Genomic DNA, 13402 nt, shown 5'->3' with positions numbered 1-13402 from the left:
ATAATGAAATATAAACAGCTGAGGCAGAATCTGATTTTACTGTAGGTGCTATGGTAAGCCGGTTTTAGAAGCGGCTCTGGAAAGAAGCTGTGGCAGCTTCCTTTGATGGTTTTGGGACTGGTGCAATGTTGGGTGGCAGCGCAGGCTGTGGCAGTGTAAGTGATGAGGTTGGCACTGTAAATTGAATGTTTGGGTTGCGTCTTCTATACATGACCCTCTTGATGAGTGTGTCTATAAACTGGGTGGTGTGTGGTGTGAAGATTTTCTTCAAGACTCACTGTTTGGATCTCTTGCAGAATACTGGGTTAAACCGTGCTTGTCCTGTAAATGATAGGAAATATAATGAAATATAAAATCTGAACTAAGATTTAACTTTGTCATGTCTGATCATTCCCATAGCTGTAAACATTCTAGTTTTGGATATTATACTACTCAGACAACACATAATATACCTGTCTTGGTTGTGTCCTGCTTCCTCTTGAAAATGTTCTCATTGTGCTCCAGGATGGCAAGGTAACATCGCTCCTTCATTCCCTGGAATGAGAATGCCTGGCGTTTGGGGATGTATTTTAGAAGTGCACTGTGAAATACTTCAAGTGGGCCTGTGTGCAATTAAAAGAGTAAGGGAGAAGGGATACAACAAATGGAAAAATAATCAAGTTTACAAGGGCAACTATTCTCACCTGTATGTTTGAATAGGGCCATCTTATCCATGTCTCTCAGAAGCCTTTTGTCAAGCACCAACGATGACAGGTCTTGAAACGCACACAGAATCTTTTTTTCATCCACATGCTTCTTTTGCTCCTGGTCTGATAGAGTAGCATGGTCACACCGATGCTGTTCTCTGTTGTCATCTGTCCACTCATGCTCATTACACACATGGTGTGTAATGGACTTCCACCTGCGTTTCAATGCCTGTGTGAAAAACACAGTTATTGACAATAAGTGTAGAGTTTTATTTAATTGTATTTAATTTTTCAAAAACATAATAACATTACAATCAAAAGTCTTACCTCGATGTCACCTTTACTTGTTGCACAGGCAAACCACATATGGTTTACGACTGACCTATAAAAGATATACAATTACTAATTTTGAACCTTGCAAACCAATGTAAAGTCTGCTCGATTACAAAATAACACTGACCTGGTCCATGCATGGAGGATTTCGTTTGACTTTTTCTTCCCCTTATTCTGCATCTTCTTCCGGAAACCTGCGAGTTATAGCAGAGTTAGGGTTGGAGAAGTGTGGATGTTTGTGTACAGGGGTGACTAAACAAATACATACCTTTTGCTGTGTGCCAGATGTCAAACTGATGTTGTTCCCTCATTATTTTTTGAATCGATGTGGAGCGATCTGTGGCCATCACCTCCACGTCAAGGCCCTGGTCCATCAACTCAGTCATGCCCCTTTTGAAAGCTAATGGTTCCATGGTAACAGAGCTGGTGGCCTCAGTAACCTAAAGAGTCAAGTTTGAGACAAATTCATAATTTTACAAATAGCATCTGTAATTTTCAATTACTATAATTTTGCTGCTATTTATATTTATTTTACCTGCACCAGTTCTGTGTGGAGTATCTCCTTTGTGTCATCCAACATAAATGTGTAGTGACAGTATTTTGCACTGAAACCTGGCGTGTCACATCGGCCATCACCTGTCAGGTGTAGCCTCTTTCCATCCTCCTGTTCTAAAAACACTCTTGCTAAGAGTTCTGTTCTTTTTTCAATATACACTTCCTCGATAGCAGGGTGCAAGTATACCTTCTGGATGTTGTAAAATGTACTATGTCCTATCATTTGGACACCCATGGTCTTGCACCAGTCCGAGAGTTCTGTGTATGTGCCCCCTCTGAACAAAACAGCTGCTGCTGCAAGGAGGTTCACCTCTGGCATTCCCCTAACGTCACGTGAAGATTTCCAGGACCCAACATGGCCCCCAAGACATGTCCAATCCACCTTCCTCTGTGCACCAACGTCAACAATAGTCTTTGAAGAAATTGGTTTCCCACATGTCTGGCAAAATTTGAAGAGTGACATGAGGCTGGATTCGTTGACAATTATCTTATTTTCATGCCCGTCTTTTACACCTTCATCATCAGATGATGATGATGTTGATGTGACGGTGAAGGTTGACTCGGGCTGATAGCTTTCATCATTTTCAATTTCAGCTTCAATGGAGCTGATGGTTGTATTGAGGCCCCCAGGTGTACTTGGGCATGGTGACTTTAAAACAAACAAAAATTAAAAAAAAAAAATACATACAGTTGCTTTAGAATTCATTAAAAAAAAGAATATGCTGAAGTATGTTAGTTCTTCAGAAACTTATAAATTGTTCTTGGACAGAAGCAGGAATTTTGAGCGGTGTTGAGGTCAGTAGCAATGGTTCTTCATTTTTCGACGACACTAACGCATCAGACGAGATTGTAGTCTGAAATGACACAAGTTCAATAAGGTTACATAACATTTAGTTGAACAGAACTTTCTCTGATGAGAAAACAATGCAGGTTTTTTGTTGCCCGAATAAAAAGGCAATACCTCTAACCTGGGCGTTTGAGGTTACTCACGGACATATAATCAAATATTTTACTGAAATTGAGGGTGTCAATTATATTTTTAAGCTTACAGTAATTAACATTATTTGTTCTAGTCTGTACTACATTAGGGGTTCATATCGCAAATGTATCTGTCTCAAAAGTCTTCTCAACAGTTTAATAAAGCAACAGGTTTGTGTGGTAACGCTAGCATAAATCGACAAATATGCTAACTCAGTTTTACCGAACAGTGGCTTTACTTTGAGAACAGTCAACTTATATACAACTTATATGTAATTTTCTATCTAACGTTACTTTTATAAATTTGCTGTTTTACTGCAAACAACTAAAGTTAAAACATTATAGGCTAGGCTACTGTGTGATCAGAAATAGAGTCGCTATTAGTTGATAGTCTTACCTCTAGACGAATGCGTTTAGTACCAGATGGCCCAGGCTGTTCGTCATCGGGAAGGTGAATATTGATGGTATTGCAGTGTCCTTCAGAGTGGTTCTCTTCATTCGAAGGACATTCGGTTCATAGTCTTCCTGCTTGAAATGTCGACTGCAAATCCTACGGGTTTTCAGGTTTTCCATATCGGTGTCCTCACCAAACTTCGGATGGTTGATAGCCCGCAGCCACTGTTTACATCGCTCCAAATCTTTTAACAGAAAATGATGGAAACTTACTTCTTCTCCTTTCCTGTTTTTTTTTGTACATCCCGGTACAATGCAATTTAGCACCATTTCGATGGAAATTTATCGAACAACTCACTCAACTCAACTCAATTTTTCAGATACTGCCGCCTGTAACTGGTAGGCGTGGTTTGGGAGTGGCCTCGTAAGTGCGGCAAAGCAAGTGCATTCTGGGAGTTGTTGTCTTTCAGCCACATGAGTAAAAAATACATTTTTTGCCTTTTCTCAGTCTAGAATGCTTCAAATTCAAAAATAATTTCACATTTCTACTACATAAATGACCACTATTAAATACACATTCATCTTCCCACAACTGGAGTATCCCTTTAAGCGAACTATCTTACAAATGTACAGTAGGTAATTTGCATCAGCTTGTTAATAACTGCATGTCGGTGTGTTCATGTTGACTGAACTTAACTGACTGAAAACTGTAAGCAAAATTAGCTGTCAGCTTCAAGGTAGGTGGAGCTTCAGGTCAAACCTACCGATGAAGTGGACCAATGGCATTAAGAAGGAGTTTAGCAGCCGGTAAATGTAAGCGCAGCGTAGTTCTAGCGGGAAGACTAGCAGCTGTACAGCATCATACCATTAGATAGGTAACTCCTAGCCAATCACATGTAACCCGTTGCTTTTTAAGTCGGCTCGCAATCTGTCACATTGCTGTTTCAATGTGCTAACACGGCAACCTCCACCTCCCCACCACCACCTGTTGTGTTCCGTCCTGCACGGGGGTAGGCTCCTCACCCCTGCCTCCTATATCTGGCTGGATATGACGGTTCTAAGTACAACTTCTTCATACCACCAGATGGGGCCTATGCCAAAGAGAGACATTACATTTCTGTTTTATATTCATCAAATAAAGGTAATCTTAAATTTCACTCAAGTCTGTGAGTCTTCCTGATAGTTTTCCTAAAAGTTTGCCCAGGCTCGCTGTTACTAACCACCGAAACAAACGCAAAAACAGCTTCTTTTTGGCCAGATTTTGTTCTAAATAACGTCACACTTGTTCGTTCTTCAATTTCTTCAATAAAAATTGAGGCCTTGAGAAATGTTGTCTGAGAAGATCGTTTGCACAGTTTCATGCCCTTGATGCATGTCTAATGGTTTGTGTCTAATTGTTTTCATGCCGAGTTGGCCTATTTTATTTTTTGGGTACATTTAAAATGCACTGCAGTTGCCAAAAGGTTGTTGATAAACACCAGAAAAAAGAAAATGCAACATCTTATTGATGTATAATGATACCAGGATTGAGTACCTGGCAACTGTGGGAGTGTCAAAGAATCTTGCACTTTGCGTTGGCACGAAAATTGCACTTAGAATTAGCTATATACCTATGTCAAGATTGATAGTGGATAAAGAATTACATTTCAGTCTGTTTTTCACCCAAAGTGTATACTTCGGAAGACATGGATTAAACGACTCAAGTCGTATGGATAACCTTTATCCTTTTTGGACCTTGAATGTTTTGGACTTACAATGTATAATCGAAAACTCATTCATTCAAAATATCTTCGTTTGTGTTTCGTAGAAGAAACAAAGTAATAAAAAGTTTGAGAAGGCACAAAGGAGAGTAAATAATGAGAAAATTATCATTTTTAGGTGAACTATCCTTTTAAAAATGTTTAATAAAATATATTAATCATCTTTGGCTAATAAAAAAAATAAAATAATTTTGCAATAGTGACCACATCTGTTTGATAGTATGATAGTTTAATAAACCATATAATATAGTTTATAATATTTTGCATAATGGACTATATCACTCCCTGTACATTAATTTTCATACTGTAACCACATTACAACCACGTTGACAACCTCTGTTGTCAATTCTTCCTTACAAATTGCGCACATTGCTAAAAAAAAACTTTTTGGGAGAAAAATCAATTTTAGAGAAAGTTTATTTTTCTGTCTCTTTGTTCGTGTTGTGAACTGTTTAATGGTGGGCTCTATTTTTGGTTATTTTTGTTTAATGTAAATGAGTTTTTCAGTGCACTGTGTTCACAGAGTCAGTTGGAATGGCCAGCACAGTCCAGCTTTGCTGAATGAAAATTGCATCGATTTGTGAAGGCAACTGTTCAAGATTTTAGATTAAGTGTGATATGTGTGTGTGTGTGTGTGTGTGTGTGTGTGTGTGTGTGTGTGTGTGTGTGTGTGTGTGTGTGTGTGTGTGTGTGTGTGTGTGTGTGTGTGTGTGTGTGTGAAACCTCTCTCCTTTCTGTGTGTGGGATGGAAGGAGGCATTTATATGGCTAATTAGAGGATTAATCACTTTGGATACAGGCCAGGGTTGTTTGCCATAATAGATAAATGAGGAAGGAGTGTGCAGAGATGAAGAAGAGAAGAGAAAATAAATATTCATGCGTTGGCAACAAAAGACACTTTACTCACAAACAAATCGAGTGGTTTTACTTTATTTTAATTGTAAAAATGACACTTATAAATGTATGAATATGTACAGTATTATAATGTCAGATTGTGCTTTATGGATTGTGTGTGTTTGTATTTACAGGGTTCATCTACACGGGCGATGTGGTGCACAGAATGTTGACAGCCACACAGTATATCGCTCCACTCATGGCAAACTTTGACCCCAGCCTGTCAAGAAACTCAACTGTCATTTACTTTGACAATGGTAAGAGACAGAGGCAATGTACAGTGTGTATGTTTGTGTATTTTTGCAACTGAGAGAGAGAAATATATAGCGGAAATATATGGTGGTACAAAATTATACAATATTGGAAATGTCAAACTTACCAATCTCCAGAAACACACACACACACTAACATTGTGCTATTAACTTGCCATAAATCAAATGTGTCATCCCTGATCAGGTGCAATTTGATTGTATGCCCCTGCAGGCTCAGAAATGGGTGCACCTTCTAACTGAAGATATAGTACTAAAGATACTACATTTTAAGCATTTTGGGTGGTTTTATAAATAATGTTTAATGTGCATGTGTACGTGTGTGCTTTTTTTTATAGGAACTGCCTTGGTAGTGCAGTGGGATCATGTCCATCTCCAGGATTCTTATAATCAAGGAAGCTTCACTTTCCAGGCCACTTTACACAGTGATGGACGAATTGTCTTTGCCTACAAAGAGGTGTAATATGTTTTTTTTTTCATTCCTTCTAAAGTATTGCAACCTTCTATTCAGAAGAAATTCTTGAAAACTCTCCTGTGTAATCAGATAAGGGGCTCTATTTTAAGGGCACATAAACCCAAAGATAGCGCAAACACTCCCACCCACTCGCCCATTTGCACTTTGCCCTGGCACGGAAATTGTGCTTAGAATTAGCGCTCTCACGAAAATTGGATAAGACATAGCGCATGGTCTTTGAGCTTGTCGCTGCGCTTTGCGCACTTACGAAAATAGAGACCAAGATGTTTCTGTGATTTATCCTATTATTGAAAAATCTCATTCGGCCTGCAAACCTCCTAACTGAATTAGTTCTCCCTCATTTCCTACTCAGCCTCTCCCTATCACTCCATGTCTGCTCTATTCTTTCTTTCTTTCTAAATTCACCTCTTCAAGTCGATAGACTCGTAGAGAAGATGGATGATCTGAATAATATTTTCTCTTTTTTCAGGTCCCAGTGCAGATTGCTAAAATAAGCTCTGTCAATCATCCAGTGAAGGTTGGGCTGTCTGATGCCTTCGTGGTGGTCCACAAGATTCAGCAGATCCCAAGTGAGTAACTATTAAGCTTTCATGACACCAGCAAACAGCACAACTACAGTGTTACCACATCAAACATACAGTAACAAGAAATCTGTGAACTTTAGACAGCCATATGGAGATATAGAGTACCGTATGTTGATGACTGAATTTATACCTTCACAGTCACTACTGTTAGCGTGCCTTGTTTGTAATGTACAGTATATTTTCTGTAGTACTACTCTAATGTATTGGATTTATTGTTATATAGTGTGCACTGTGAGTACTTTGTATGGATTTCTGCTAATGCACCTTAATTTCCCATGTGGGATCAATAAAGTATCTATCTAACTATCCATCCATCCATCCTATTTTTTCATTGCTGTTATTTATTATGTATTTATATTATTGCATTCTTATACTTGACAGTAATCACATTGCTAATTCATTTACTTTTAGGTTACTTTCTAAAACACTTTTAACAGAAAAGGTTTTGCTTTTGCTTTCGGCCCCAAAGTCCCCAAAATATAAAGTTTATATTTTCTCCTTGTTCATCGTCACTCAAAAGTAATTAACTTAATTGAGAGTCAGTAACTGTAATCTGATTATAGAAATGTAAAATGCGCTAAACCACTTTTGACATAGAAAAGTTATTTGATTCCAGTAATTAATCAGATTACACCCAACACTGTTGGTGACCGAAGCTGTCATTCTAACGACCCACCGCTCCCTCTTGTTACAATTGCCACACCTCTGAGGGCCATCCTTCAGGCAGGCTCACAACGGTAGTGGGCAGGAGAAAGGAGAGATGCACTTTAATAAGCCTCGTTTGGCAGCAGATGATGAGGTGCACCTGATGTGAATAGAGCCTCATCACAGCTGCTTTTAAAAATTTAGAGCATGCCTTTCCTCTCCAAGTGCCTTTCCTCTGGAGGCTCTTTCCTCAGGAGCCTCTATCTCCAAGTGCATACACACTGGCGTCCTCGCAGACCCAGGAGCAGAGCGGAGCAGAGCAGAGCGGGGAGGGTGCCGGTGCGAGTTAGATGTGTCACTGGGGATGGCAGTGGCGGATGGGCTAGGATGTCGGGCTGCTCTTCCCCTCAAACGCTGTAGCCACTGGGAAGTTGAGCCGCTAAAGGAGAAGCCGCCGCCTCTTGCACTCTGGACATTGGAGTGAAGCGCACCGCCGGACCCTGTCCACGTTCTGGACCATTCTTTCAGACACTTCCCAACCTGGACTATGCCCCCCTCTGCAAGAATGCCAGATTTCCCCTGTTTTGGACACATTCCCCCTTAGACACTTTAATTCTCCATTTCAAGCATTTTATGTTGTTTATTATTTCAAATAAACACTTTTCTTAGCCTGATGCCACACCCACTGTGTCTGCCTCTTGCTCATCCCACCACACTGCGTTATATCTCCTTTTGTGTTGCATAGAAGAAATAGAGTCATACGGGTTTGGAGCAACATGAGGGTGAGTAAATGATAACAGAATTTTTATTTATGGGTGAAATATCCCTTTATATTGCATTCATATTATAGACACTTACAAAAAGCGAAATTTGACAAATGACATATAGTCGACTATTCCCATCTGACAACTAAATGTATGTTTCCTCTGTCAGACACAACATCTGGGATGGTCTTTCAAAGCCTCCCCCAACCCAACTTCCCTAGCTGTCTGTTTGTTGTCTGGTATGTGTCAAACAGGAAAAGGCTTTGATGTTGCAGTAGCAGTAAGCTCAGCTGTACTGGAGAGATAAATTTAGCAGATAAATATGTCTGTAGTTGAGGAGTCAAGGAGTGTAGGAGAGAACAGGAGTAAAGGTGCTATTTGCTGTCAGGATATCATGAATGGAAGCTCAATATTTTTCAAAACAGCCCATTCTTTCCGACCTTATTTTGTGTGCGTGTGTGTGTGTGTGTGTGTGTTTGTCTGTTGTGACTGTCTGCAGAGAAAGGGCAGAATTTGCATCGGCTCGCTCTATCTCTTTCTGTTCTGTCTGTAACAATATGAGAAAGAGAGAGAGAGACAGAGGTCTGAGGGAGAGTAGATTAGAGAATGAGACTGAGAGGGGTAATAGCATGTGTTGGTCTCTCCTCTGCCACTAATTTGTGCTTGGAGACTCATTAGGTAACACAAATAATAAATGACAAACCAGTCACCTTTAAAGATCTGCACACACATACACACACAAATCACACATACAAACATCTCCAGGCAACATCAGCATGCAATAAAGGGGTTTTGTGACACCCCATGGGCAAGAAAAGTAATTACAGACAGGAAGAGGCGATAACCTGCGGAACAACCTCCACTGAAAAAGCCACAATTTCCTGTCTTAAAGTATATGCACTCTTTCATGCATTATTACACAAACTATGTAGGATTTAGCAAGGTCAGACTTTTACTTCTGCAGACACACATGTAGGCTGTAGCGAGTGGGGTGAAAGGTGGTAATGATTCTAGGGGCCCAAAGGTCCAGGGGGACCCACAACAAATTCAAACACTATTATTTTAATAGGTAAGGGGTCCAGAGCAATATATATTCAGGGGGCCCAGAATTCTTTGCTACAGCATTGCCCTTCCATACACCATTATCCTACTTTATTAATAAAGGGGATCCTTTAAGCCACAGATCTGACAAATGAGAACATCTTCTTGGCAAATACACACACATATAGGGGTGCCATGCCTCTGTTTTTTTTTTGAAAGGGCACCAGTGGCAGTCCTGGCTCTCTTTGTACACTAGGTGTGTAAAGAAAAAGCTTATTTTTTATTTTTTGTGATAAGTGTCAGTATTTGTCTAGTGGGACAGTTTTTTTATGTGTGCAAGGGGACCTGGGTTTATATCCCAACCTAACTCGTATAACCAAAATCGTAAATGGATTTGATAGCCAGTGATTTAATTTTTTTTAAAGCTGAAGTATGTACATTTTCATTGTTAAAGAGTTAGTTTCCAAAATGAAAATGTAAGACCTTTAAGGCATCCCAGATGTGTATGACTTTCCTTCTTCAGCAGAACCGAAGTAGAGATTTTTTATAAGCATATTTCACTCTGTTTGTCCATACAATGCAAGTAAATGGAAGCCATAAGTCTGCTGTCTGTCTGACGGTCCAAAATTAATATTTAAGCACCATAAAAGTAATCCACATGACTCGTTCAGTTAATGTCTTCTGAAGCAGACCGATAGGTTGGTGTAAGAAACAAATCACTATTTAAAACGTTTTAAATTTAAATAGTTTCTTCTGGCCAGTGCTGTACTGCTGTTTGAAATGAAATAACTCACACGGGACGTTCGTTCCCCTGTTGAATACAAAGTGCGTGCTGCCGACTTCTCGCGTGAATGCGTCATTGCACTTATGTCACGCGTCAGCAACGATGCATCGACTGCTGGCAGGAAGCAATAATTTTTTTAAGTTAATTACATATTAATTGTCCAAATATTTTTTAGACAAACTTATTGATTTGCTTCTGAAAACATTAATTGATAGACTGGAGTCGTGTGGATTACTTAATTTTCTTGAAAACTGTAAACACTGTGTCTCTGTGGCGCTATGAACATTTCTCGTTTTAATTTGAATGACCCGTCTCAAGAGAGACAATAACATTGACTCAACCAATGGCGTGAGTTGGGGGCAGGACTATCTGTTTGTTCGATCAACGGCAGAAGGGGGCGTGTTCAGATAGCTGTTTTGAAAAAAAAATTGAATTCCGTTTGGTGGCACATAAATTACATACTTTAGCTTTAACAGAAAGAAGTTAACAGGTTTTGAGTGACATGAGGGATTGTAGATGATAGGGTTGGGTACCGAGAACCGGTTCTTTAAAAAAATACCGTAATTGGATGATCTTCATTACTTTCAATTCCATTAATGGTTCTCCTGCTTGCAATTTGCAACCTTATACTGATGTGCAAGTTATGAATGTGTCACGAACCCCGCTCCCTCGCTCCGCCCCCTCGAGCTTCCACGTCCGTTCCGCCCCCTCGAGCTCCTAGCTGACATAACCTTACTAATTCATTATGTATTGCATTCAACTGCTCTGTCCATTTGTGGAATGAGAAACATGTCCAGTTGGGTGAGTTTGCTTAATGCAGTTCAAAGACAACGGGAATTGTGCAATTTTAAATAACATCATGTTTAATGACCACATGGATTCTAGGAGTATTAAATGAGTTAAAAGTACTGTGAATGTGTACATAATGCACATAAAAGGAGTAAACAGAACTGCACAGAAAATCTGCTTTAATTGCCATTAATCTCTCTCTCTCTCTTGTGTTAGTTTCAGCATTCTTAACTATTCACATGGTGAATGTAATGTGTGTCTCCAGATGTTCGGAGGAAGACTATATATGAGTATCACCGAGTGGAACTGCTAAAGACCAAAATTACTAACAGTACAGCTGTGGAAATGATGCCACTTCCCAGTAAGCCAATGCACTTCTCTAAACAACCTATCAAATAGAACTATACAAGAAATCATGTGATATAGCTAATAGAAAATAGTCAATTCATGAATTAATTTTCAAACATCTTAAGATTATGTTTTGAAATATTCATTTCCCAGAAGTTATATAAAAAGCAATTTCAATACTCCATTAGCCTGTGTCTCTCTTCCTGATTAATCCTGTGCTAATGTGCTTTCCGTGTCTTTGTCTCTTTTCTTCTCTTGTTCAGCATGTCTTCAGTTCACAAGCTGTTCTTCATGCATTGCATCACAGATTAACTTCAACTGCAGCTGGTGTCACCGACTCAGTAGGTGAGAAGACAGGCCACTCTTCATACTGTGGCTTTCTTTTTCCACTATTCTGATGTGATTTTATCAGAATTGAAGCAGAGGTATTCAAACTGCCTTGAGGGGATGAAGAGGGGGTATAAGTTGCATTTTACAAGAACTGTCAGCAGTTGCTGAAACAGAGGCACTCTCAAGACAGACATTTACAAGCTCTGTGAAGATAATTCACCAACTCTAATTCAGCGATCTCAATGCTACAAATTTGTCTTTATATTTAAAGTTGGCCCAGAAATTGAAACAAATTGTACACATCATGTGTAAAACACTAAATGTTTCTTGCCTCTTTCTGCCCTTATTTTTCGGAGTAATACTGTCTCCAGTGTAGCTGAGAATCTAGTTAATGCCAAGTGCTCTTTTTTTAAGTGAGAAAGAGAGAAAATAAAGTCACTTTCCTGCTTATTCATGCTGGAGTCCTCCCCTCCCAACCCCAGACAGCTTTTCTCTCTAGATCACATATCAAAGATGTTAGTACAATCAAAGGCAGACTCGGGTGACTGAGAAGAAACCAAAGATTGAATAGGGTCAAGTCGATGAGTTAAACAGTGGAATGGAGGTGAAATACAATGCAGGAGCAAAGCAGGAAAATGATTGCAGTGTGGATAGCGATGACTCCGACAGTGGGTCAGAGAGGGGTGCCAATGGAGATAAGGCTGGGAGAGAGTTTGGGTGGGATCCCTGAGGAGCATTGGATCCAACTGCAGAAAATGAGAGCCAATTACAACCCCAGAGACAGGGAAGTACGCAGGCACAGACAAGACCAGCAGGAGAGGTGAGTAGGCAAGCTGCTGACAGGGCTTGAGGAGAGTTTCAGAATGGCACAAGACAATCTGGCACAAGACAGCACACACAATGGAGTTAAAAAGGCAAGAGAGGCAATCGACTAATCGGGAAACAGGTGACACTAATTAAGCCATAAGCCAGCACAGCCGCTGCCCCTGTAGGGAAACACTGTGCTAGTTGCCAGCACATGTCCAAACAAACAATGAAACACAGAAGGAATTTAGAGAACACTCAGGCACAAAAACAGACTCACCATCCAATTAGCATCCAATCCTGACAAAAGACTAGACCAGTGGTTCCCAACCCTGTTCCTGGATATTTTGGATATCTCCCTAATCAAACACACCTGATTAAACTCATTAGCCCGGTAGTAGAGGCTCCACGGCCTGAACTGGTTGTGTCAGATAAGGGAGACATACAAAATGTGAAGTGATGGGGGGCCTCCAGGAACAGGGTTGGAAACCACTTTATTAGACTATGACACCCGACTTTTTCTCTTTTTTATATTTTATTTTCCATCTGTCAACACTTTCCTTCTCAAACACATAACTATAGAGTAACTTTCTATCATTAAATGCATACTGTGCTCCTGTATCTATCTTTTTTTTAGCTATAGGATGTCTGAAAGCCTTTTGTTATTATAATTATCACTACTAAATAACATTAACATAGTATAATTATGCATATCGTACCACATCTTTTAATGTCAGCAGTGGGACCTTCGTTTGTTTACCCTCTCTATTAAAATGGCATCAAATCGTGCTATTGAATAATTAAACAGGAAAACAGGAGTCAATTTCTTGCCACTCTCTTTTGAATCTTCTCCTAGTGGAGTGGGATGTTTGTGCTCAGACTTCATCAATATGCATAACCATTTTTGTTTGACTAGACATTATGGAAACAATGGCTGCACGTTAATTAAAATTAATTTTACTCAGACTCGA

At 39.7% G+C, this 13402-nt stretch overlaps 1 protein-coding gene across 1 annotated transcript in view; it reads left to right on the top strand.

Moving 5' to 3' along the window:
* Positions 1-13402, top strand: part of plxdc2b (plexin domain containing 2b) — a 108457-nt gene that overhangs the window by 72894 nt on the left and 22161 nt on the right. The window contains exons 5-9 of the mRNA XM_052149116.1: positions 5733-5855; positions 6206-6324; positions 6812-6911; positions 11215-11310; positions 11561-11642. Of these exons, the coding sequence (XP_052005076.1) occupies positions 5733-5855; positions 6206-6324; positions 6812-6911; positions 11215-11310; positions 11561-11642 (520 nt within the window). The remainder of the gene's footprint in view (positions 1-5732; positions 5856-6205; positions 6325-6811; positions 6912-11214; positions 11311-11560; positions 11643-13402) is intronic.

Source organism: Xyrauchen texanus, chromosome 2, assembly GCF_025860055.1.
Source record: "Xyrauchen texanus isolate HMW12.3.18 chromosome 2, RBS_HiC_50CHRs, whole genome shotgun sequence".
In the NCBI taxonomy this organism is placed as follows: domain Eukaryota; kingdom Metazoa; phylum Chordata; class Actinopteri; order Cypriniformes; family Catostomidae; genus Xyrauchen; species Xyrauchen texanus.
This window is presented reverse-complemented; position numbering and strand designations above follow the sequence as displayed.